The sequence below is a fragment of the Chionomys nivalis genome, chromosome 6 (genome assembly GCF_950005125.1).
Source record: "Chionomys nivalis chromosome 6, mChiNiv1.1, whole genome shotgun sequence".
Taxonomy (NCBI): domain Eukaryota; kingdom Metazoa; phylum Chordata; class Mammalia; order Rodentia; family Cricetidae; genus Chionomys; species Chionomys nivalis.
In genome coordinates this window covers 6739604-6764427 of record NC_080091.1, presented here as the reverse complement: position 1 = coordinate 6764427, position 24824 = coordinate 6739604, and the positions used below count along the sequence as shown (strand labels likewise).

The following is a 24824-nucleotide window of genomic DNA, read 5'->3' as shown; positions in this document are numbered from 1 at the left end:
ACGCATCCCCACTTCTTCCTCAAACAGGAGCCACGCCTTCCTCAGCGCCGAGTCATCCGCGTTGTTTTCCCCATTCAGCACCCGTCTCCAGTCTTCCTGGACCGCACTTCCGACTGCGGTTGCCCCGGGCAACGCGTGCCGCCCCGCTTCCTGTATTGATTTGAATCCTGAAGGACGTCCCAGACTCCCGAGCTGCCCCGCGCTGCAGCGCGCAGGCGTAGTTGTACGCGGTGGGCGCAGTCCGGCACGGAGTGGGCGTGCCCAGGGGGCGTAGCTTCCAGACGCAGCGTGGTGGCGCTTCAGGGGGCGTGGCCCCGGAGGGGCGTTAGATGCTTGAAGGGGCGCGGTTTCAGCTGAGGGCGCAGGGGATTGGAGGATGCGATGTGCGATGGGCGTGGCTATGGGCGTGGCTCCTTGGGAAAGCCCAGGTGGCGTTGGGAGGGGAGGCAGAGGGGCGTGTCCCGGCGCGCCTGCGTGTGGGGGCGTGGCCTGGGCGCGGGGTTGCGCTCGGCGGCGGGGCCGGTCGCGGGCGCGCGCGCGGCCTGCGGGACAGACGGAGGGAGGGAGCCGGGTTGCCGCTGACTGCCGCCATATTAGCGACCGCGGAGGCCGGGGGATTCCCGTGAGCTGCGGCGGCGGGGCCTGGCGCAGCGGAGGGGCCTCGAGCGGGCGCGGCGTGTTCCTGGGCCCGGCTGGAACCGGCGGGAACCGACGGGAACCGGCTGGCGACGGGAGCGAGGCAGGTGAGGACCCAGGTGACTGGGGGACCCGCCCCCCAGGCCGACCCCTTCCTTCTCCGGGGCTCCCCCACGTCGCAGCGACCTTCGGTTCTGGCCTCCACCCCGCCAGCTCCCCGCGTCTGTCAGAGCCCTGCATCCCCAGCCCCGCTGCGAGCCCTGCTCCCCCGGATGCAGGACACCACCCGTGCTGCTTTCCCGCACCCCGGAATGCAAACGCACCCTGCTCCTAGGTCAGCCCCTGAGTCACCCCAGCCCCGAGTCGCCTGCACTCGGCGACCTCGCCTTGACCTCGCCCTGTCCATCATAGTCCTTCTTCCCCAGAGCCCGCCTCTGAGCCCGGCACTGTCCAAATCCAGGGCATTCCACATGTTGTTACTCTAGACCCTAGGTCAGTCCCGGTGTCACCCCGACCTCTACCTTCGTGCACTCGCACACCCGGGTCACCCCCTTCCTGCTCCCACCAAAACCACACAACCCAGATGAAGGCCTTCATCCCGGAGCCATCTGTCCTCGGTGACCTCGCCCTGCCCACTACAGCTCTCTTACCCTTTTGAGCGATATTACCCCAAATTTAGGGCATTGTCCTCCATGCTGCACACTCAGAACTCTACAGCTACAACCACTCCCCTGTACTCTTTTGACTCCCAAATCCAAATCCCCCTGCCTCAGACACTTCCTACCCCCAAACTGAACTTCCAGATCTGAGTCAGTCTCGTAAATCCACCAGCCCAGGAGTCTCAGGTACAGTCTTCTGCAGGTGAGGGGTCCCCCAGTGGGAGACTTGACCCGAAGCGCAAGGCAGTCTGTGTGTCCCTAAGCCGACCACATGCCCTCTCAGGTCTGAGTCTCCTCCCTGTGTCCCTCCATCTTCTATCCCTGACTCAAAGCCACTGTCCCCTCAAATCACCTTTGCCCACCCATCTCCCGTCTAAGCCTGATGCCAGTCCCTGTAAAAGGTAATCTTTCCTTCCATGCTCCCCGTATTCACCCCCTAGTCCAGAGCAGGTGAAGAAGCAGGTCCCCTACCCTGTTCATTCCCCTGGCTGCTGAACCCCAGTCCCAGCTCCTCCCAGCAGTCTGAATGAACATGGGTGCCCAGTGAGCAATCACCCAGGACAGACCACGCAGCTGGCTCTGAGCTCTGGGGTCAGGCTTGGAGAGACGGGGCTTTGGTGGCTCCAGCTCTCGTGGGGCTGGAATGGCAGGTGTTACAAATATTTTGCTTGTTTGGTTTGTTGGTTGTTTGCTTGAGACAGAATTTCTCTGTGTAGCCCTGGCTGTCCTGGAACTCACTCTGTAGACCACGCTGGCCTCAAACTCAGAGACCTGTCTGCCTCTGTCTCCTGAGTGCTAGGATTAAAGGTGTGCACCACCACACCCAGCAGGTGCTGTAAATATTAGCGGGGTTCCTTTAAGGATGTCTTCAGGGTGGACTTGATACTCTGGAATTTAGCCCAATGTCTTGTGGCTTGTATCAAGGGTGAATTCTCTTTGCCAATACTAGCCCTCTGCTTCCTCGCCCTAGAGGGTCGGAGCTAGCTGTGCACTGCAAGAGTCCTGGCAGAGGACGCGGGCCCAGGGCCTTTGCACGTGCCACAATAGCTCACCTCAGCCACGCCCCAGCCCCTCACTCAGATTCTAGACAGAGGCTCCACCCTGACCTACAGCTCCCAGCCTTTTTTTTTTAAAGAAAAATTTGTGTATGGATTTTTTTTTTAATATTTATTTATTACGTATACAATATTCTGTATTCCTGCAGGCCAGAAGAGAGCACCAGACCCCATTACAGATGGTTGTGAGCCACCATGTGGTTGCTGGGAATTGAACTCAGGACCTTTGGAAGAGCAGGCAATGCTCTTAACCTCTGAGCCATCTCTCCAGCCCCCGGATTTTTTGTTTTTATTTTGATTTTATCTGTATGGATATTTTTCCTGTATGTATGTTTGGGTAGCATATTTGTGCCTGACAGAGACCAGAGAGGGTGTCAGATCCCCTGGAACTGGAGTTACAGACAATTGCGAGTTACCTTGTGGGTGCTTGGAACTGAACCTGGGTGCTCTTAACCATCTCTCCAGCCCTAAGCTGTGTTTAGTTTGTGTGTGTGTGTGTATGTGTGCGTGTGTGCTTGTCTGTATGCATACCGTGTGCAGGCAGTGCTCATGGAGGTTCAAGGGGTGCCATGTCCTAGTACTGGAGTTACGGGCACTCACGTGGGTGCTGGGAACTGAACCTGGGCTCCTTGCATGTGGTCTTTACCATTGAGCCATCTCTGTAAACATTTAAATGTTTAATCCTTAAACATTTTTTTGGTGTGTACATGTGCATATGGTGTACATGTATGTTTGTGCAGGTACACACAAGCAGAAGAGGATGTCACATGCCCCACCCTGTCCCTGTCTCCCTTACAGCCTGGACAGCCAGGAAGCCTCAGCCATCCTCCTGCCTTGGTTGACATGCGTGTGTGTGTGTGTGTGTGTGTGTGTGTTCAGCAGAGCCTGGCCTTTATGGGGTCTGGGATCTGAGCTGGGTCCTCAGGTGTGCCACCCCACAGCCATGCATTTTTGTTTTGAGACAGGATCTCAGTAGGTTGTCTCAGCTGGCCTGGTACTGGCTGGCCATCCTCCTGTCTCAGCTGCCACAAGAGCTGGGACCACAGGCCTGTGCTTTCAGGGGCTTGGCAGGACCTGGACTGTCCTTAGAAGTCGGAAGAGCCCCGTGGATGTGGGCGGGAGGACACAGGTCTTAGGAACCTGAGGCTGGAGGGTCGTGAGTTCGAGGTCTGTGTACAGTGGCCCTGAGGATGTAGGTTGGGGACACCTGTCCAGCAGGAGGCCACACTGTGTACAGCTGGGTGTCCAGAACCTCTGCTTCTTCCTTGTGGCGGGTTCCTTCCTCACAGCACAGACCCAGGACAGCATTCCCCTGCCTCGGCCTCCTACTTGGCACTTGTCCTTGCTTCCGTCCTGTTGGCTGTCAGGTGCAGCAGGTGGCCCCACCCCCCAGAGCTGTAAGCCTTGTCTGCACCCCACATGTCTTTATGTGTCTGTGTATCTGTCTTTCTGTGTGTGCGTGCATCTCTTTTTGTATGTGTGTACTCTTGTGTCTGTCTTTGTGTGTCTGTATCTCTGAATGTGTGCCTACATGTGTGTGTCTCTGTGTGTGTGTACTCGTGTGTCTGTGTATCTCTGTGTGCCTACATGTGTGTGCATGTGTGTGTCTCTGTGTGTGTACTCGTGTGTCTGTGTATCTCTGTATGCCTACATGTGTGTGCATGTGTGTGTCTCTGTGTGTGTACTTGTGTGTCTGTGTATCTCTGTGTGCCTACGTGTGTGTCTGTGTGCATGTGTGTGTTAGGTGGGTGTGCGTACGCGTGTGTGTGTGTGTGTGTGTGTGTGTGCGCGCGCGCGCGTCTGTAGGTCAGAGGGCACCATGCAGGGGTGAGTTCCTCTGTCCACCATGTGGCCCCATGCTGCAGCTTGGGCGGGTGGCTCTCCGGCCTTCTGCTGGGCGCTCTGGCCCCGCCCCTTTCTGGGTTTGCTTTCACGCTCTGGCCCCGCCCCTTTCTGGGTTTGCTTTCACTGTCGTCTCACTCTCGCTCAGGAGGCCTCAAACATGCAGCAATCCTCCTGCCTCAGCCTGCCGAAGTACCAGGATGGCAGGTGTGCACCACCATGTCTGACCCCAAAGAGGTTTGAGGATGAGCTGATGTCCCCTGTCCCCATCGGGAATTCCCACTATCTTTACCAGCCTTTGCTTTAGAAAAGTTTGTTGTTTTTGTTTTGTTTTTTAGGACAGGGTGTCTATGTAGTCCGGGCTGTCCTGGAACTCACTCTGTAGACCAGGCTGGCCGCGAGTGCTGGGATTAAAGGCCACCACTGCCTGGCTTGAAAAGTTGGTTTTAATTATTTTTTCCCATGTTTTTATCTACTTTATGCAGATAATAGTCTCACGTTTTACATTTTATTAAAATAGATAGTTGTGGGGTGGCCATCGCCTGTATGTATTCTAGAGCTTTCCATTACCCTAAAGTCCACCCCGTTCCCGAAAAGGATCACCCCAGCCTCTGACCCAAAGGTCTGTTCTGAAAGCTTCCCACCATGGCCTCCCTGGTCAGTGTCATCTCTGCTGGGGATGGGGTGCACACGCTTTGACTGTCTGCGTCCTCAGAACTGCCATCTTGACCTCTCCTGTCCCGAGTGCAGCTGCGAGGAGGGCATGCACGGTGGCAGGGGGAGAGCTTGGTGCTGCGTTGCTTGTCCTGGGGAAGCAGCCCACCTTGCTAAGAAATCCTGTAACCCCAGGGCCTCTGGGACTCTGTACCCCACCCCTAGGGTGCCCATGACGGGGAGAGCTGCAGGTGTGGGGTGGGTGGAGGCCTCAGCACTGCGGGCCCTCCCTCCCATAAGGCCCCTGGGCCCTTGGTCTGCAGAGCATTCACACGCAGGCAGCCACACTGTCATATGGAGACCCACACGCGGTACAGTGCAGCGGTCTGTCCTACAGACTGGGGCAGCTCCGAAGGACGGTGATGGCACCCGGTCTGCCCAGCTGGCACAGGGAGCTGAGAGTGGCCCACTGCTGGATGAGCGAGTGGGCGGGGGTGCACGTGTACTGAGGGTCTTCTCACTCTGGTCCCATGCTGGGCGAGGCGGTTTGCTCAAACCCTAGGTGTGTAGGACAGCTGCAGTACCCCGGGGTCCCTGACTGATGGGAGCTGTCACCTCCTGCTCTGCTTGTTTCTCCTGACTGGAAGGCCGCTGTCTGGGCCCTGCCATGTGCCTGCTTCTGTCTGTCACACCGGCCACCGTTTACTACTGACGATTCTCAAACCCTTTGTACCGTCTCAGTTCTGCAGTTATTCCTCACACATGCACACAGGAAGAGCCCGTGCCTTCCCGTGCAGCCTTCTGAAAGGTTGCTGGGTGTAGGGTCTCCTGGAGGCTCAGCCAGAGCTGTGTCTCAGGGAATTTGTGGTAATACAGGTGAGAGCAAAGTGGAGTGGGGACCCCGTTCCTGGACAACAGGCCAACTTGTTAGCCTGTGTTGTTGGGAAGTCCCTGCCTTTGCCCTTAAAGGTATCTTGGGAGCACATGCTCTGGTCAGCATATGAGCTCTGTGGGACATCTGATCTGAGGGTCCCTGTGTCCAGTGCCCCCAGTGGGCACTGCTGCAGGAGCTGACCGCAGCTCTGCACTCGGCCTGTCCCCATGTGTGTTTCCAGGGCAGGGAACAGTCCTGACCACATGGCTGCCACCAGTTGGGACAGAGGGAAGAATGGGGCAAAGAGGCCTGGTGTTTTCGTGTGCCAGGGCCTGGGTGCAGCTGGCTGCCAGCCTCCATCTCTGCCTGCTCTGTGCTGTGGTGCCTTGCGCAGCTCCCGTTGCCTTAACGGGGAGTGTGGAATGCTCCTGATTCCAGGGACATGCGTGCTTGTGCGTGCGTGCGTGCGTGTGTGTGTGGAATGGGGCTCAGCACCCTGCAGGGCCCAGCAAGCCCCCTCCCCCCGGCCACAGTGCAGCATGGTGTGTCCCCACACCTTGGCTGCAGGTGGGGGCTCTTCTTGGGTTCCTTGACACACCAGCCATGAGGACCAGTTTTTCAGGATTTGTAGCCCCTAGAGGGTGTGACTTGCTGGCAATTAAGGGTCAGATGAGCTGCACTTCCGTCCTTGGGGGAGCTTCCTGGTGACAGGAGCCCAAGGGCCTTCCTGTGCCCAGTGCCAAGCAAGAGGACAAGTGTGCACTGGGGGTGGGCGACTGGTGACCCCCTGGCTCTTGGTGGCATTGGCAGGGCCTGGCATAGGGCTCCATCACACCCGGCTCCGTTCACTTTTGTGTGCTCTTGGTCCCAGTGGTCACCAAACTGTGATAAACCCCCACCCACAGCATCCTGGGATACAGCCAGGATCAGGCCCCTGGGGGAGACTGACTCTTAGCAGGAAGGCACAGGACCCAGAGCTCCCAAGGGTTAGCTGGGCCTGGCTGGGCTTGGGTGGAGTGGGCAGGCTTGGAGCAGGACCCTGCCTCCTGAGGGGAATTCATGAGCCTTAGGCCTAGGCCACCTGGCTGCTGGATCAAGTTTGTATGCAAGGACTGGGGCCACCTGGGCTTCTGGGGACCAGGGAGCAAGAAAAGGCCCAGCCTTTCCCTCAGAGAACCAGGCAAAGGGGTGGGTCTGCTCCGCCAGGCCAGACAGCAGCCGAGCCACCAGGCAGTCAGTGACGGTGCTTCATCTGCACTAGGCTCCCACTCCTGCACCCCTCAGCCCCACGCATCACCCCTGTCCCCCCTCATGTCAGCCTCTCACTTACAGTGGTGAGGTGACACATTTGAACGGCTCCCGAGCCTTTCCCTGCCCTCCCTTTGTGTCTTCCAGGCCTGGGTCACGTGAGTAGGCTGCCCGTCCGCTTGTATCTAACAATGGAGTTGAACTCCTGATCCTCCAAGCATCCTAGCCGCAGGAGCCAAGCGAGGCAAGAGGATTGTGTGCTCCAGACCAGCCTGTCTCCCACGCTGGGTGGCTAGAGCAGCAGGCGGCAGCCCGGTCTCTGGGTGCCTCCTCAAAGTCGCTTTAGCGCCTTCCTGTTCATGACTGAGTAATGTTCCAGTGCGCAGATGGGCCTGCAGCTGGGCAGGCTTCCGCCCGTGGTTGTCTGTCTCAGGTCACACAGTCCCTTCAACTGTTTAAGGGACTAAGGCCTGAGAGAGTGCCATGCTCTAGGACCGCTGGGAGTTGGTGCTGAATGAGGACCAAGCTTTGGTGTGGGAAATGGAAAGTTCTGGGGAAGGATGCAGAGCCAGTGTTTTGCTTCTGCCTTTTGTGTTTCTCTGTATTCCATGTGTTCAACGTTGGGTGGAGTGGGAGGCTCAGGGCTCAGGCCAGAGGGGCCCAGTGGTGGGGACGGCGTACATGTGCACGCATAAGTCATGCTGTGGTGTCTAGGGCCTGGGGCAGGAGGTCATGGGAAAGTTGGCAGCCCTGCAGCTCTGCACTGGGTACTGTTGACATGGACTGTCCCCCAGGCTATAGGGACCTTTGCCTTTTTGTGTCTCCGTTATGAAGCATAAAAGCCACATAGTGCATAGACCAAGGGCCTGGTCCTCTGTTAGCAAGCAATAGCCTCACAGCCTGAGATCCTGGACAGCCTGAGGACTCTGCCCTGGCTGACCACCTCCCCTCCCACCTCAGTTGTAAGCTGTCTGAGTGGACATCAAGGGTGATGGGTCATAGTTGCTCCAATTGCTGATGGAGGTTAGTGTCCCCAGTCCCCCCCACACACACACTTAGCTTGGCACTGGCCCCACCTCCCTGTTAGCACTGGTCACTCCAGGGACTGAGGCTCATCACACAGGCACACACTCAGGTACATCAGAGCCAGCCTGGGACTGCTGGAATGTCAGGACCAGGGCGGATCCTGCTTCCCAGGCTCAGGGGTGCTGTGTTCTTGACTCCTGGGATATACTCCTTAGGCATGGTGACACACATTTAAGGCAGGACATTAAGATTCAAGGTTATCCTTTGCTATGTAGAAGGTTGGGGGCAAGCCTGGGCTACATGAGATCTTGTGTCAAAATTAAGATTTACAGCGGTGGTGGCGCATACCTTTAATCCCAGCATCGGGAGGCAGAGTTCGAGGCCAGCCTGGTCTACAAGAGCTAGTTTCCAAAGCTACAGAGAAACCCTGTCTCAAAAAAACAAAAAAAAACAAACAAAAAAAAGGAAACAGAGAAACCCAGTCTCATAATAATAATTGTAATAAAGAATTACAAAGCAGCCCAGTCTGTCTTCCCGGTTGTTGTGTTCCACGGAGGCGCTTACCTTGTGTCTGCCCTGCAGGCTGCCCTCAGCTGCGGGCCCCGCCCCGCCCGCCATGGATCAGGACTATGAACGCAGGCTCCTGCGGCAGATCATCATCCAGAATGAGAACACAGTACCGTGTGTGAGTGACTGGCTGCGCCCATCGAGCCCCCAGGGTGTCACCTGCAGACCCCGGCCAAGGGACCTTTTCTGGGGGTCGCCTCAGCTGAGCCCCCCACCTCTCTCCCAGGTCTCAGAGATGCGGAGGACCCTGACACCAGCCAACTCCCCAGTGTCCTCGCCCAGCAAGCATGGTGACCGCTTCATCCCCTCACGGGCTGGGGCCAATTGGAGTGTGAACTTCCACAGGATCAATGTGAGGGCCAGACCTAGCAGAGAGCGGGCCAGTCACCCCGAGGTGGGCACAGCCCCCCATTGCGGTGTTCCCTCACGGGCTGCTCTCCCATAGGAAAACGAGAAGTCCCCAAGTCAGAACCGGAAGGCCAAGGATGCCACCTCGGACAACGGCAAAGGTGAAGGTCGGCCCCGCCCATTCAGCCACAGCCCCGCCCACCCCTCCAGCCATGGGCCCCGCCCAGAGCACACCCAACAACCTTCCGTCCTGCCCCTGCAGACGGCCTGGCCTACTCCGCCCTGCTGAAGAACGAGCTGCTGGGTGCAGGCATCGAGAAGGTGCAGGACCCGCAGACAGAGGATCGGAGGCTGCAGCCATCCACGCCCGAGCACAAGGGCCTCTTCACGGTGAGCCAGCGGCAGCCAGGGCCCCGTGAGGGAGAGGGATGTGGGGGGGCCGGGGCTGCTCTGTCTGCGGCATCCAGCCCATTCTGTGGCAGCTTTGGGCGCTTGGGGGTTCCCAAGCCCTGAGGCCACAACAGCCACTCCGCACGGTGTCCCTGCCCCCAGTATTCCCTTAGCAGCAAGCGCTCCAGTCCTGACGATGGCAACGACGTGTCTCCATACTCCTTGTCCCCTGTTAGTAACAAGAGGTGAGCCACGCCTGGGTCCCCGAGTGTCCGGGTGGTGATAGGGACGCGGGTCTGGGACAGCAGCAAGCGGCCTCCTGCTGTCCCCGCAGTCAGAAGCTGCTGCGGTCGCCACGGAAGCCCACGCGCAAGATCTCCAAGATTCCTTTCAAGGTGCTGGATGCGCCCGAGCTTCAGGACGACTTCTACCTCAACCTGGTGGACTGGTCCTCCCTCAACGTGCTCAGTGTAGGGTTGGGCACCTGCGTGTACCTGTGGAGCGCGTGCACTAGCCAGGTGTGCACCAGGCACCGTCCATGGGGGTTTGACTGACCACAGGCGGTGCAGCCCACGGGAGGGGGCAGAAGGAGGGAGTAGTGAGCACAGAGTGTGCCTGTTCCTTCGATGCTCCCACACAGACATACACCCACTTCTCCCTGAGGAGACGTGAGTGGTCCCGGAGGCAGGGACCACTGTGGACGCTGGGGCTCTGGTGCCATCTCTGTACATTCCACCCCGTGGGCACTAGCTGGGGAACACAGGTCTGAGGCCAGAGCATCTGCCCTCACTCTGACCTCCTGCCCACAGGTGACCCGGCTCTGTGACCTCTCTGTGGAAGGGGACTCAGTGACTTCTGTGGGCTGGTCTGAGCGGGTGAGTGAGGAAGGGGAGCCCTGGGGTCACCTGTGACCCCTAAAGGAGGAGGGGTGGAACCCACCTGACCCTTTGATCTTTGAGTAAGGCCACTGAGCTGGAGGCTTCTTCCCTGTGCCACGAGCCTTGCCATCTCTGAGACTGTGCTGCTGCTGCTCACTGCAGCCTGGGGTGCAGGGGTGGGCGGTGTCCCCCGCACAAGGCTGGCACAGTGGTGGCCGAATGGTGGTGTTGCCAGGAAAGTCCCGCAGACGGTTTAAGCAAAGCAGTATGTCAAGGTAGCTGAGTGTGGTGGCTCCCAAGGCTGGAGGATTGCCCTGAATGTGAGGTCTACTAGTCTGGATTATAGAGTGAGCCCTTGTTTTAAAAATCAAAACAAAAAAATGGGCTACAGAGACCGTCCTGCCTCTCTGGGCACGAGATGGGTAAACTTCTTGTCCCCATATCCAGCTGATGGCCACCTGGCCACTCCTGTCCCTCTAGGGAAACCTGGTTGCAGTAGGCACACACAAGGGCTTCGTGCAGATCTGGGATGCGGCCGCTGGGAAGAAGCTGTCGGTGTTGGAGGGCCACACTGCACGCGTTGGTGAGGACCTGGCCAGCCCAGCCGCACCCTTGGCCCCAGCCCTGCCCAGGCCCGGGCTGACCCGCTTTCACCCTGCAGGGGCACTGGCCTGGAACGCAGACCAGCTGTCATCGGGTAGCCGTGACCGCATGATCCTGCAGCGCGACATCCGCACACCACCCCTGCAGTCAGAGCGGCGGCTGCAGGGCCACCGGCAGGAGGTGTGCGGCCTCAAGTGGTCCACAGATCACCAGCTGCTCGCCTCAGGGGGCAACGACAACAAGGTACGACTGCTGTCATTCCTGCCCTGCCCCAGGAAGGCACGGCCCTGGGGTCATCTTAGGACATAGAGCTTATGACCCCAGAGTTGGCCTGGGCATGTGCCTGCCCTGGGTGCATGTTTCTGGGTGGGCCCCTGTCACAGCCTCGACCTGCCCGCAGCTGCTCGTGTGGAACCACTCAACCGTGAGCCCTGTGCAGCAGTACACGGAGCACCTGGCAGCCGTGAAGGCCATCGCTTGGTCCCCACACCAGCACGGACTGCTGGCGTCTGGGGGTGGCACAGCTGACCGCTGCATCCGCTTCTGGAACACGCTGACAGGCCAGCCCCTGCAGTGCATTGACACTGGCTCACAAGTGTGCAACCTGGCCTGGTCCAAACATGCCAACGAGCTGGTGAGTGCCCACGTGGGCCCGTGGGAGGCAGGAAGCATGGGGGCTGAGACCCCGCCACCTGTGTGCACTGTAGACAGATGCCGGCCTTGACCGGTCCAGACTCCATGCCCCACTGAGGGAAGCCCAAGGGCGCCTCCAAGCCCTCTGCAGCCCTCACACCTGGTCTCCATCCTAGGTGAGCACACATGGCTACTCACAGAACCAGATCCTCGTGTGGAAGTACCCGTCCCTTACACAGGTGGCCAAGCTCACTGGCCACTCTTACCGTGTCCTCTACTTGGTGAGTGTCGGCCACTGTTACTGTCAGCCCCCTGGGGCCCCACGTGGTGGACTTGTTCCTGGCTGGCTGAGCACCGCCCCAGCCTTCCTGCTGTACGCTCCTAAACAGTGTCCCCCTACCCCGGGATGTGGGAAGTGGAGGATCCTCCCCACCAGGCCTCTGTCCAACAAAAGTGCCAGTGTCCCGCCTGCCTGGTAGGCCCAGCTTGGGAACCCAGGGCTCAGACCCACCGCTGCAGGGACCTTTGTGTCCTGCACCCTCAGCCTGGGGTGTGTCCCCTGGCACCTACCTGGCTTCTGCCTGGGTCTCAGAACCTGCCTGCTGCAGCTGGAAACAACCAGGTCCCTTTTGTCCCCTCTATAGGCCATGTCCCCTGACGGGGAGGCCATTGTCACTGGGGCCGGAGACGAGACCCTGCGGTTCTGGAACGTTTTCAGCAAAACACGCTCTACAAAGGTAAGGAGGGTGCGTGGTGCCCTCACATGGTCACACCCCTTGGGTTCTCAGGGCACACGGTCATTCTTGTTCCCTGTTCCCAGGAATCCGTGTCTGTGCTCAACCTCTTCACCCGGATCCGATAGACCCGCGGGCGGGAAGTGCAGCCCCTTGGGGCAGAGACAGAGCAGCCAGCATGCGTGGCCCTGCTGTGCCCGCAGACCCAGGAGGCATCTGACGGGCGGGAGCCGGGCCGGAGACCCCAGAGTCTCATTAAATGCCTCGTTGTGAGCTGTGAAGCCAGTGTCTGGGACAGGGACACGGGGACCCTCGTCCACCGGCTGCATTCCCTCACTGCTGGCCGCCAGCGCTCTCAGATGGACACTTTTGACCTCCCTGTCACCACTGCCCGAGCCATATTGGACACAGCTGAGCAGGAGGCCCGAGACCCCCATCAGAGCCCCAAACCCAGTGTCACCTGGACCTGTGGAGCAGAGCCGATATGCCGCTCTGCAGCCACCCCAGCCAGAACATCCTGGGAGGTGCTGGCGGGGCCTGCGCCTCTCGCCCTGACACCCTGATCGCGCTGCCACTCTGTGTCTGTGTGTGCGCCTCCTGTAACCCATGTGTCACCTCGCCCCTCCCCAGCCAGCTGCCTTGTCTGCCTTATCCACTTCCTCTTGGCCTTCTGGAAGCTTCTCAGGCCTCCCTGACCTCAGACCCCCATCTTTGCTGCTCCTCCCCAGTGTGGTGGCCATGACCGTGGTGTGTGCACGTGTGTATATATGTATTTGTGATGCCTTGGGGTCTGTTGTGTGTTTTGTTGCCTTGTTCTAACACTCTGATGGCCGGAGAAGCCACTGGGCTTAGGACACAGGTTACTGTGGGGTCTGCTGCCTGAGGCTGGGAATGAGGCAGACAGTCTTAGCTGTGCTCCCCAGCAGGGGCTTCATCCCCAGGCAGCGGGGTGGGTGGCTCAGCCTGTCGGGAGTCACCAGAAACGGTACACCCTGGGACCCTTGTTGCCACAGGAGGCTCCATAAGCCACCTGCCTGAACAGAACAGCCTTGTCCATCTGTCAGTCCCAATACCACGCTTGTGAGTGAGGCTGGGCTGGTCCCCAGTGGACAGACAGCTGTGAAGGGTGAGGTCCTATCTCTACCGAGGGAGAAGCTGCCACTGTGGTGGAGGCTCAAAACTGCAAGCAAGCGGGTGTGGTCCAGGCCCCCATCCACACACTGGGGAAAGCCTGCAAGGGTCCTGAGTGGCCAGGGAACTCAAGCCCCAAGTGCCCAGAGGTGGCCTTCTGCAGCCTGGGCAGTGGGCAGTTTGCACAAAGTCCCTGGGGCAGGACAGGTCCAGTATGTTGCAGAGAGGGAGTTGATGTTTGTGCTGTGGGAATGACCCCAGATGGACCCTGGTGCCTGGGTAGCTGCCACCGGATACCGGTGCCACCCAAGGGCAGCGAGGTGGCCATCAAGTACTTGTGTTGTTTATTGCAGTAAAAAAGACAAAACATCCACTGTACTATCGTAAGATGAGCTCTGTAACAATCACTGCTAATTCCGGGGCATCCTCTGACCAAAGGTGCAAACCCAACCACATCCATCACGAATCCACTTCCCTCTGTGGACCCCTGGGTCACAGACATTTACTGTCATGGAGCCCACACTTTCTCCCTCGCTGAGTCCTGTGTCCTCGAGGTCCCTCCACACTGGCTGGTGACAGTCTCCTGTTTAGGCTGTGTCCCCACCACCCTTCCCTGTGGGTGTCCAGGACAGAGACTGGGGTGAGGTGGACAAGGGCAGACTGCGGAGACCCTGGCACAGGGAGGACATGGCTTGCTATTGTGGGGCAGGGAGAAAGTTAAGGAATGTTCAGGTATGCCCAGGTAGGGAGCTGGTGAGAGCCCAAAGCCACAAGTCCCACTTCTGTCCTGAAGGCTCCAGTCTCACACCAGGAAGTAGGCTGAGGTCACGGGGACCATGGCTGCCCACTTCCCTGTTGCTGGGACACCTTTGTCCCTGTCAACAATGGCCCTAGGGCCTTATTGGTCTGCGCCTCTGGGAACACAGGGGCAGACATGGAAAACCTGAGGCGGGAGGCTGCCCAGCCCTTTGTCCCCTCAGGCACTCTGGAACTCAACTTCCCCGCCCTTTTATACAGGTGGGTTCCTGCATTTGGCACCTCCCTTCACCCAGGCACCAGCTCGCGCCCCCCCTCCCCTGTAACCTGCAGTCCAGTGGGCTGGGATACAGGGGTGCAAGGGATTGGGAGTTAGGCATGTGCACACCCACACTCCAAAGAAGGGAAGCCCCCAGTCTCAGATTGTTGGATTTGCAATGGTATGTGTGAGAGGTGGTAGCCCTAAGGGGCAGTATGCCTGGCCTGTGCACCCGTGTACGTGTGAGTGATGGGGAGGTGACGTCTCAAGTAACCCAGGCTGGCCTCATCTTTACCACGTGGCTGAAGATGACCTTGAACTTATGACCCTCCTGCTGCCCTCCACAGGGATGGAATATACCACCACACCATACTTTTTTTTTTTAGAGTTTATTTATCATGTATACAACATTCTGCCTCCATGTATTCCCACATGCCAGAAGAGGGCACCAGATCTCATCACAGATGGTTGTGAGCCACCATGTGGGTGCTGGGAATTGAACTCAGGACCTCTGGAAGAGCAGCCAGTGCTCTTAACCACTGAGCCATCTCTCCAGCCCCTTGGTTTTTTTTTTTTCGAGACAGGGTTTCTCTGTGGCTTTGGAGCCTGTCCTGGAACTAGCTCTTGTAGACCAGGCTGGTCTCGAACTCACAGAGATTCAACTGCCTCTGCCTCCCAAGTGCTGGGATTAAAGGCGTGCGCCACCACCGCCCGGCCACACCATACATTTTTAAAGTTTGAGCCAGGATCTTTCTGTATAACCCAAAGGCTTAGAAAGATCCCCCGCCTCACTCAGCATACTGAGCACAGGACGTGTCACCCAGCAAAAGTCCCATTTCACAGGCCTGTTTCACATCGGTCTTTTGTGGGCTAAGTACAATCCCAGGGGGTCACCACGGAACGACCGAGTCCTGGTTTTGGTTTTGAAACTATAGAGGATGTACCCTCTTCTCCGCTGCAAGTTCCAGGCCACCCGAGGCCTGCCGGAGCGCTCAACTCCGGGTACCATCTGAGAAATTTCCTGCCAAGCAGACCCCGGCTTGGTCCCCTTCTGTCCCCAGAAACTAGGCTCGTGCCTGTCATACAAGCACTTGAGGGGCTACGGCAGGAGGATTGCTGCATGGTTGGGAGATGTACCTCAAACACAAGCAGGGCATCCTCGGCTATGAGACAATGACAGCGGGTGGTGACAGAGGAGAGCCTGGGCGGGTATGGGGTGACCCTCACCCCTTTGCAAAGGGGGCGGACACCCTTGCGACAGGGAGCAGCGAGGCAACTGCGCTCAGTGCCCATCCTCCCTCAGCAATGACTACCTGTCCCTGGAGGGCCCCCGTTGGGCACCGGCCGTCAAGCAAGCCGTGCGCTGGAAGTTCACGCCCATGGGACAGGACGCAGCCGGCCAGGTGTGGCTCACCGGCCTGACCAACTCGGACCCACGCGAGGCCTGGTACATGCTGCCTGCTGCGCTTGACAGACCGTACCGCGAGGCCCATGCGCGCTGGCACGGCTGCTTTGAGAGTCGCCAGCGTGGCCTGCCGCCCGGTGAGTGTCGCACCCCCAGCCGTGTGCACGCCCGCCCTTGGGTCCCATGCTGACCCCGCCCTCGCCTTCCCGCAGCCTACACGCAGCGCCTGCGGGAGACGGCTTTCTGGGACCCCGTGCTGCCTGCGCAGTATCTCAGCCCAGGCACGCGCTGGGGGTGCATGCCGTGGAGGGACAGGCACATCCGCGGCAAGGAGTTTGGTGAGTGGCGGATGGGGACGGGAGGGAGGTGGGGCGGAGGTGCAAGCGGGTCACCCCAGCACTCCCGCGGCAGTGGCAGGAGGATCTCTGAATTCTGGGGACAGCCTGGGCTACACGGTGTCAAGCTTTAAGAGACCCTGCATCAAAACTACAGGGAAAGAAAAAAAAAAAACAGTGGCCGGGTGATGGTGGTGCACGCCTTTAATCCCAGCACTGGGGAGGCAGAGGCAGGTGGATCTCTGTGAGTTCGAGGGCAGCCTGGTCTACAAGAACTAGTTCCAGTACAGCTCCAAAGCTACAAAGAAACCCTGTCTCGAAAAACAAAAACAAAAAACAGCGAAGACCCGGGCAGCAGGTGGGAGGGGGTGGGGAGCAGGGGCAGGGCGTGGCCAGCATGCAGAGGGTCCCCTGCCAGCCTCTGAGCCCAGTCCCGCTCCCCAGTGGTCAACAGGAACCAATTCGGGGTGGAGCCCTGGCGGTCCGACTACGTGCCCCACCTGTCGCCGCCACAGCGGCCGCGCTACACCTCGCAGGACTTCAGGCAACGGGATAGAGAGCGCCCCTGCCCGGCCACCGGCCAGCCGCCCCCGGCCTTCACGCCCGCGCTCTGATAAAGCCCTGCTGCCGACCAGTGCCTCGCGCGTCCGTGGGCCGGGCGACCGTCCCCACGCATGCAGTCCGGGGTGTCAATCCTGCTTTATTCTCCTCGGGTCCCAGAGAGCCGACTGAGGGAGGCCCTGGCCTTCTCGTCCCTGGTCCCTGTGCTGGTCCACGGTTGGGGCGGGACACCCACGGGTCCCCGGGGTTCAAGGTGCATGGCCGGGTATCCTTCCCCCACCCTCACACCGTGCCCTCTGACCCCCTGCAGGTGGGGGACTAGGGGGCCAGGGTGTCTGCCTGGTCCTTCATCGTGTTGCCCTGGGGAGCCAGGTCAGGGCCGGTCTCCGAGGTCCCCTGAAAATGAGGAGCAGGGTGGCGTTGGGGAGGGCAGGTCCCAGGTCGCACCTACCCCAGCCCCGAGACCCCACCCAAGCCGCAGCGATGGAGACTCACGGGTGCGGATGCGGATGGGCCAGATGAGGAGGCTGCAGAGAGCCAGGGCCGCGGCCACACCCACGCCGCCCGTCACAGTCACCATTACCCAGTGGTAGAAGCCGACGCAGGCCCAGCAGCAGAGCTCAGAGCTAGGGGGCAGACGTTGGGCTGAGGGCAGTGTCCCCTGCACCAGCCCTCCACGGAGCCCATCTCAAGTCCCAGAGGACCCTAGGCCTACACACACCCCAGTAGACACAGAGTTCCCCTGCAGCCCACAGCCCTGCCTTGTCCCGTAGCTCCAGTGCGGGTTTGGTCCTGCCCCAGGGCCTTTGCGCGGGCCCTCAGGAACCCTCCCGGCCTCCTGTCTGATCCCAACTCCTGAGATGGCACCTTCCCACCCCCACGCTCAATCCCGTTTCCTACACGCCTGGCATTGTCCTGGGCCAGGACGGGTGACTCTGTGTCCCCTGTAGCCTGGCCCTCAGCTCACAAGAAACTCAGAGAAACGGATGCTGCTCCTGGGGTCTGAGGACATGAACTCACGGGCAGGGGTGCAGGCTCTGCACAGCCATGACGGCCAGCCCGTTGGCTACCTTATCCGAAAAGCTCATAGCACCGTACACGAAGGCTCCACTGTGCTGGAGGACACAGATCGTCAGTCCCCAGGCCCAGGATCCAGACCACTGCCTCCCGAGACTCCTCCCACCAGCCCTACCGTGTGTGGGCCGATGAGGTCAGCTGTCATGGCCAGCGAGGTGACCAGGATGGTGGCACAACCCGCACCCAGCAGCACAGCGGCCCCGTACACGGCCACGCCCAGCTTATCTACCAGGGCCACCCACGCTGCGAAGGCCAGGATCACCAGCAGCCCGGTGAAGTAGGTCATCTAGAGAGGAAGGAGGCGGGGCCTGCATCAGGCCCCCATGGCTGGGCATCCCGTGCCCGACACTCGCCCTCTCAGCCCAGTGAAAGGCTCCACTCCCAAGACAGGCATTGCTGGTCCACGCCAGGGCACCCATTACCAATCAGCCTTCTGTTGTACAGCCAAGTCAGACACTACTAAGCAATTTTCCATCCTACATCCAGGGTAGGCTGTCCAAGGGCCGCAGCCCACCAGGAAGGGCCAGAGAACCCCTGCCACCACCCCCACCCCGCCCCTCCAACCCCTGTCTTCCCAGCCGTCACTCACATTCCTCCCTATGCGCCTGTTGACTGGCTTCATGAGGAAGGAGGAGAAGAAGCCACTCAAATACATCACCAGAGGAATGGTGGCGATGAACTTCTGGGGAGGGAGAGGCGGCGCCGGTCCAGAGGGGTCTCCCGGGTGGGAGGGGCCTGCCCATCTCCTCCCCACGACCCTGCCTCACCTTGGGCAGGCTGAGAGAGTATGTCAGGTACATAGCGATGTAAGTCTGGGACAGGTTCACGATGAGCCTCGTGGTCATGTACAGCATGCCCACCTGTGGGCAGATGAGCAGGGGGACAAGCCCAGGGCTCAGTGGGAAACCCAGACAAGGATTTGGAGAGCAAGCTGAGGGCTTCCCCAACGGCATGACTCATTACAGCTGACTGCTCAGCAGGCAGGCCGGGAGAAACGACATCTGTGATTAGTAATGTCTGCCCTGGGTGGGGTACGGGAAATCGGGAACATATGCCCCGTATGTGGAATGGAAAGCTGAATGATGTCTGCCCCAAGTATGAAACAGAATTCAGCTGGCCCCGAAAGATCAGCGAGGGAGTGATTAGTCTATCCTGAGCACGGGACGGCAGCTGAATGGACACCCCGGCTGTAGAAGATTGGTTCACAATGTCTACTCTGGATGAGACAGGTCGATTAGTAATGCCTGCCCTGGGTACAGACTGTGAGAGCCACTGGTAATGTCAATCCTGGGTGGTGCCATGGGACTGGGCACCCACAGTGTACCTGGTAGAAAGCTGGCTCCCGAAGCCAGTGTTTCCAGAGCAGGAGTGGCCGGGCTGTGGGGGCCACCAGGGGGCTGTGTTCATCAGGTTCTATCTCCCGAGGCCGAGGCCGGCGCCCCTCCTTGGTACCCAAGTGGAAGAGGAGCGAGAAGATGGCTCCCACGCCCACCACCAGCAGGGCCAGGTTCTAGAAAGAACAGCGGGATTCAGCTATGGCTTCCGTAGGCTCGGGGACCCCAGGGCCACCACACAGCCCTGACTTACCCGGAACACCGGCACATCCTGGACTCCCAGCTGGTCACCCACACTGATGTCCTGTTCACCATGGGCAGAGCCCTGCAGGTGCAGCAGCAGCCAGGCAGCGCCGTAGACCGTGATGTTGGCCACCACCGTGAAGGCATACCTGTGGGTGAGCGCCCGGCTCAGCATGAGTCCACAGAAACCACGTCTGTACACAGCAAGCGCTCAATAAATGCTTGCTGCCTATCAGAAATCTAGAATACTTCCCGAGCCGGCAGAGCTCCCGATCCCACAGAGTCCCAGCCCTGCCGGTGTCCTTCCCTGAGGCACAGGCCACAGATCCACAGCACAATAAAGGGTCAAAGGGTCCCGTGGAAACAATTAGGCCCTGGGCCAGTTGCCCAGTTGCGATTCCTTTGAAGCAGTGTCCCTGGAGGGTCTGGTCTAATCAGGTGACCTTAGGACATCAGCCTTAGGCTACGACCTGGGGTCACAGACCACTGCCAGCATCAGAGAATAACCCAGCCAAAGCTTCTAACTCTACAGCCAGGCTAGTGCACACCCACCCTGCTACTCTGGAAACTGAGGCAGGCAGGAAGACCACACACAATTCAAGGTCAGCCAGGGCAATGGAGTAAGAACTGACTCAAATTTGTCTTTAAAAAATGGGCTGGCAGCCGGGCAGTGGTGGCGCACGCCTTTAATCCCAGCACTCGGGAGGCAGAGGCAGCGGATCTCTGTGAGTTCGAGACCAGCCTGGTCTACAAGAGCTAGTTCCAGGACAGGCTCCAAAGCCACAGAGAAACCCTGTCTCGAAAAACCAAAAAAAAAAAAAAAAAAAAAAATGGGCTGGCAATGGTGAGGCACGCCTCAGAAGGCAGAGGCAGGCGGATCTCTGTGAGTTCGAGGCCAGCCTGGTCTCAGAAGAAAGACTTAGGGCACCGCGTCCCTCTCTGAGGCTCACCACAGCTGGGACTGACAGATAAAACTCCCCAGGGATACCTAGCTAGGTTGCTGCCCCCAGCCCTGGGTACCTGAGGGCTGTGAGCTCCACCTTCTCATGCTCACTGGTCACTAGCTCGGGGATGAGGCTCAGGTGGGCAATCTGCGTGGCAGCCCAGCCAAACTGGAAGATGACGATGAACGGTGCATAATAGAGCAGGGCAGCCCACTCTGGGGTGGCCTCCCCGCAGCCGAGGCACGGGCTGAAGATGAACGGGAAGGACAGCAGGACGCAGACGGTGCCTGTGGTGGCAGAGGGGCAACATGGGGCGGTGAGGGGAGGCTACAGAGCGGGCAAACGTGGCAGGCCAGGAGTCTCCTTGAGTGGCCTGTGACTAAGGATGGGGAGGAAGGCCAAGAATGGGGTCACTCACCTGCTGAGCTCAGCATCACCCCCCCCACATCTACAACCTGCCCTATGTTCTGCTCCCGAGGACCAGCTGGACAGGGAGGAGTCCGGAGGCCGCTCCTGGGTACAGAGCAGAGCCTGCCCCTGTCCAGGACATGCTGGGTGTTCCATCCTGCTCCATCCACTCAGAAAGATACTAATGAGTTTAAGATGCTCCTCATCCTACCGCGTCCTCCCCACCCAACCCCTGCCCCAGCCCCCAGGATCCGTCCGTCCTGTCCCTGAGCCTTCCCACGGCTGCCCCATGTATCCCACCCTGCACTGTCTGCAGTCCCTGCCCGACACACCCAGACCCAGGGACTCCTCTCCAACCAGACCACAGGGCCCCCGGGACTGGAGCAGGTACCCCCATGTCCCTTCTGTGTCCTAGGCATTCAGGTCAGCCTGAGGACTCTGAGCCCCAGGTGCGTTCATAACAGAGGTTTCTCTTCGGTCCAAAGGGAGACATTATCACTCCACAGTCCAAGCTAGCCTTGAAGTCCTGATCCTCCCGTCTCGGCTTCCAGAGTGCTGGGACCAGAGGCGTGTGCCGCCACCACCCCCTGGTTCCCTTCACACATTTTTAAGTGGATGAACTTGAATCTGAGGCCCTGTGAGACACACATCCCTCAGAAAGAACCCTGAGCCTCCTTCTTCTGCCTGGCAAACTGGGCTTCCAACTTCCCCTTTCTGCTCGGAGGTGACCTTACCCCCCTCCCTCGAGTCTTGGATTGAGAAATGAAACCAACCCTCAGGAGCGGACCAAGGCAGATTCCTAGGGGCTGCCCCAGGGGGCCGTGTGGCCTCTGGACTCTCTCCCGTGACCACACACACCCTGAACTACCTGGTTAACCATTGCAGCCAGGGCTGGGTGGGTTGAATGCAGGTGGGCCTCAGTTAACCTAAGAGTTCTTGTTTGGTTCTGGGACCCAAAGTGGGGGGAGTTTCAGGTTTAATGAGCACATCTGCCAGGCATGGTGGTGCACCCTTCAATCCCAGCACTTGGGAGGCAGAGGCAGACCAATCTCTGAGCTCCAGGCCAGCCAGAGCTGCCTCCGCTATCCCGGCTTACAGAGTTCCAGGCCGGCCAGAGCTGCCTCCACTATCCTGGCCTAGGCAGCACAGAGAAGTTGTCAGTTTGCTTGGGTGCCCACCCGCCTCACCTGCTCGGGTGCCTCCCAGTCTGCCCTCCCCAAACCCTAGCCACCGGCCCATGCTCAGTCACAGGCTCAGGGCCTTGGCACAGCTGGGCTGGCCTGGTGTCTCCAGGCAAACATGAGCCCTTTTGTGTGCTTCTTCTCTTTGTTGGAAACAGGGTCTCACTAAGCAGCTTCAGACGCCTACACCGGCTACTACCAGTAGGTCTGTAGCCTAGAACACTCCCGAGAAACTAGAAATTCCAGCCCTAAGGCTCAGAATCCAGTTTGGGGCCACTGCTGTGTCTCGCAAAAAATGTCGCCAAGGGGCAGGGCTGGGTCCCACAACTACCACCCCAGGGGCAGGGCCAGGCCCTTCCAGAACAGCTGCCTGGAATTCCAAAAGCAGCAGCTACAATCCCAGGGCCATACTCCCCAATGTCCACACCAAACAACAGCCAGAGGGGGACCCCAAGCTGGGCCACCCCAGTCAGGATGTGAGGGATGAGAGGCAGGCAGTTGTGGGGTGGGGATGTGAGGAGGAGGCTAGACCACTGGATTCAGGGAAGGGAAGGACGTGTCCCGAGATGACAGACTGCGGGAAAGTGAGAAGCGAGACACGGGGTGGCAGGGTGTGGGGGGAGGGCAGACAGAGGGTGACAGTTGGGTAGGGGGCGATGGTCCCAGGGTGACTGTCAGAGGGGGAAGGGCCATGCCACAGGATGGTAGTCAGCAGGGAGGATGGACACAAAGTGACGGAGTTGGGGGACAGTCCTGAGTGACAGTCAGAGGGTGGAGGACAGCCTGGGGTGACAGACGTGGGGGCACAGCCCGGGGAGACAGTCAGAGCGTGGAGGGCAGTCCCGGGGAGACGGTCAGACGTGGGGGACAGCCCGGGGAGACGGTCAGAGGGTGGAGGACAGCCCCGGGGTGACAGCGGTCAGACGTGGGGGACAGCCCGGGGAGACAGTCAGAGCGTGGAGGGCAGTCCCGGGGAGACGGTCAGAGCGTGGAGGGCAGTCCCGGGGAGACGGTCAGAGCGTGGAGGGCAGTCCCGGGGAGACGGTCAGACGTGGGGGACAGCCCGGGGAGACAGTCAGAGGGTGGAGGGCAGTCCCGGGGAGACGGTCAGACGTGGGGGCACAGCCCCGGGGTGACAGCGGTCAGACGTGGGGGACAGCCCGGGGAGACAGTCAGACGTGGGGGACAGCCCGGGGAGACAGCACCGGTGGAGGACGGTACCGGGGCGGGAGTCTGAGCCGGGAGTGGGAGGACGGCTCACCTGCCAGGTGCCAGGCCTTGCGGGGTCCGCAGCGCGCGCAGGCGGCGCGGTCAGCCTCGTAGCCCACGAGCGGCGTGCAGAGCCCGTCGGCCGCCTGTCCGAGCAGCAGCAGCAGCCCGGCGCCCCGCGAGCTGTAGCCGCGCACGGAGTGCAGGAACAGCAGCAGGTAGGTGAACCACATGCCCGCGCACAGGTCGTTGAGGAAGTGGCCGACCGCGAAGCTCAGCCGCGCGGCGGGGGACAGCGTCCGCGGCGGCCCGGGGCCCGCGTCGCCCGGCGGAGGCGACATCGCGGCCGCAGGCCCCACCGCACAGCGGCCCCGGCTGCCGCGCCGCGCGCCTATGCGGCCGCTCCCGGGAGCCGCCTCGACGGGGCGGAGCCGCGGAGCGACGGCCGCGATCGCCAATCAGAGCCGCGCGCCTCGGCCGGACGCCCAATCAGCAGGCAGGAGCGTGGCCTCGGGGCGGTGCACTCCCGCGGCCCTGAACGCCACCAGCTACGCGTCAGGCTTTCATCATCGCGGTTTGTTTCCCTTTTATTTTCTTCGTGTTTTCATTTATTTGACTAAAGGAATTCCTTTTTGTTTGTTTCTTTTTTTTAACGCAGGGTCTCCTGTAGCCCAGGCTGGCCTTGATATACCTGTGTAGCAGAAGACGTCTTTGAACATTCTCCAGAGTCACCAAATTTATCCTTTCAAACTGAAAACTGTTTTGAGAGGGTCTCATGTAGCCCAGGCTAGCCTCAAACTCAGTGTGCAGCTGAAGATGGCTCTGAACTGTTGATCCTCTGACCTCCCGTCCTGGTCATGGGGTTGCACCCACAAGTGAGCCTTTTTTATTGTTTCTGCTTTGAGACGGGGCCACACTCGTCGCCCAGGCAGCTAGCCTGGACCCTCAACAACCTAGGCTGGCCTTGCACTCTCAATCCTCCAACCTCAGCCTCAGGAGCTGCTGGGATTTCAGGCCTGGCTCGGGGAGTAGAGTCATGAGCCCTGTTGCCTGCCACCCACCCACGCCTTGGACCCCAGCCAGCTTGCTGCTGGAGGTTGGGGCTCCCTGCAAAAGGCCAGAATGAGACCACATCTGGGTGATCTCATAAACTTCCAGAGATACACAGTGAGGCCCTTGGGAGACATATTAGTTCTAATTAATTATTAATTACAGAGAATACTTGGGTAGAATGTCATAACACCCACTAGCCTTTAATGAGGCTGCAGGTGCCAGGCGCCCCACGTGGCAGATGCCCAGCTTTCACTCCTACTTACTGGGTGGTTCTGAGAAGCACTCTCAAAGAAAGGGGAAGCCAGGCCTCTGTGGTGAGTCAGAGGCACACACACTTCCAGGCCCAGACGTGGGGTGTAGTGGGACGAGACGAGGGTTCTTCCATCTCCTCCACACGACATTTCATCCCTTTTTTTTAACCCCCCCCTCCCGCCCCCACTTTGGTACTGAGGCTGACCTTGACCTCTGAGTGCTGCCTGCCGGGCAAGCTGCGTGCTGCTCAGAGGCTGGAACCTGGGCTTCGCCATAGCTCGGGCTGGCTGGGACCACAGCCCCGCTACCGTGATGATGTCTCGGTTACCACACAGAGCCTTCCTCCTGGGGCACTCAGAGACATACAGCCTGGTTGTGAATCCCTAAGTCCCAAATGGAACTGCTCTCCCGTGAGCCCCTATGCTCCCAACAATAGATGTTAAAGTGATCAAGGTGTCATGGCCACATCTTTAATCCCAGCACTCGGGAGGGAGAGGCAGGAAAATCTCTTGAGTTGATGCCAGTCTGG

At 59.6% G+C, this 24824-nt stretch overlaps 3 protein-coding genes across 3 annotated transcripts; 2 read left to right on the top strand and 1 right to left on the bottom strand.

Moving 5' to 3' along the window:
- The first annotated feature begins 517 nt into the window (after window positions 1–517).
- Window positions 518–12934, top strand: LOC130876477 (fizzy-related protein homolog). The gene is made up of 14 exons (XM_057773035.1): window positions 518–743; window positions 8577–8679; window positions 8788–8913; window positions 9007–9070; window positions 9172–9299; window positions 9462–9544; window positions 9634–9817; window positions 10109–10174; window positions 10658–10760; window positions 10839–11023; window positions 11181–11414; window positions 11590–11694; window positions 12058–12150; window positions 12234–12934. The coding sequence occupies exons 2-14, from the start codon at window positions 8611–8613 to the stop codon at window positions 12273–12275; spliced, it is 1482 nt and encodes a 493-aa protein (XP_057629018.1). The 5' UTR covers window positions 518–743; window positions 8577–8610; the 3' UTR covers window positions 12276–12934.
- On the top strand, window positions 12632–16647 carry LOC130875642 (tektin bundle-interacting protein 1-like). Its single transcript, XM_057771675.1, has 5 exons — window positions 12632–12746; window positions 14205–14295; window positions 15597–15835; window positions 15911–16036; window positions 16478–16647. Exons 1-5 carry the CDS (start codon window positions 12632–12634, stop codon window positions 16645–16647), a joined length of 741 nt encoding a protein of 246 aa, XP_057627658.1.
- On the bottom strand, window positions 14697–23394 carry LOC130876269 (major facilitator superfamily domain-containing protein 12). The gene is made up of 10 exons (XM_057772768.1): window positions 23043–23394; window positions 20269–20479; window positions 19259–19397; window positions 18996–19181; window positions 18439–18531; window positions 18261–18353; window positions 17787–17957; window positions 17615–17709; window positions 17090–17220; window positions 14697–16990 (listed from the first exon to the last, which is right to left on the bottom strand). Exons 1-10 carry the CDS (start codon window positions 23329–23331, stop codon window positions 16968–16970), a joined length of 1431 nt encoding a protein of 476 aa, XP_057628751.1. The 5' UTR covers window positions 23332–23394; the 3' UTR covers window positions 14697–16967.
- Between the last annotated feature and the right edge of the window lie 1430 nt (window positions 23395–24824).

Excerpts from the sequence above, each read along its gene's own strand:
- LOC130875642 (XM_057771675.1), top strand. The coding sequence starts at position 12,632 with ATGCCGCTCTGCAGCCACCCCAGCCAGAACATCCTGGGAGGTGCTGGC. Across the intron at positions 12,747-14,204 it reads TGTCTGTGTGTGCGCCTCCT|GGGCAGACATGGAAAACCTG; the intron begins GTAACCCATGTG and ends CTGGGAACACAG. Across the intron at positions 14,296-15,596 it reads TTCCCCGCCCTTTTATACAG|CAATGACTACCTGTCCCTGG; the intron begins GTGGGTTCCTGC and ends ATCCTCCCTCAG.
- LOC130876269 (XM_057772768.1), bottom strand. The coding sequence starts at position 23,331 with ATGTCGCCTCCGCCGGGCGACGCGGGCCCCGGGCCGCCGCGGACGCTG. Across the intron at positions 20,480-23,042 it reads CAAGGCCTGGCACCTGGCAG|GCACCGTCTGCGTCCTGCTG; the intron begins GTGAGCCGTCCT and ends CTGCCACCACAG. Across the intron at positions 17,958-18,260 it reads ACAGGCGCATAGGGAGGAAT|ATGACCTACTTCACCGGGCT; the intron begins GTGAGTGACGGC and ends CTTCCTCTCTAG.
- LOC130876477 (XM_057773035.1), top strand. The coding sequence starts at position 8,611 with ATGGATCAGGACTATGAACGCAGGCTCCTGCGGCAGATCATCATCCAG. Across the intron at positions 9,818-10,108 it reads GGAGCGCGTGCACTAGCCAG|GTGACCCGGCTCTGTGACCT; the intron begins GTGTGCACCAGG and ends TCCTGCCCACAG. Across the intron at positions 12,151-12,233 it reads GCAAAACACGCTCTACAAAG|GAATCCGTGTCTGTGCTCAA; the intron begins GTAAGGAGGGTG and ends CCCTGTTCCCAG.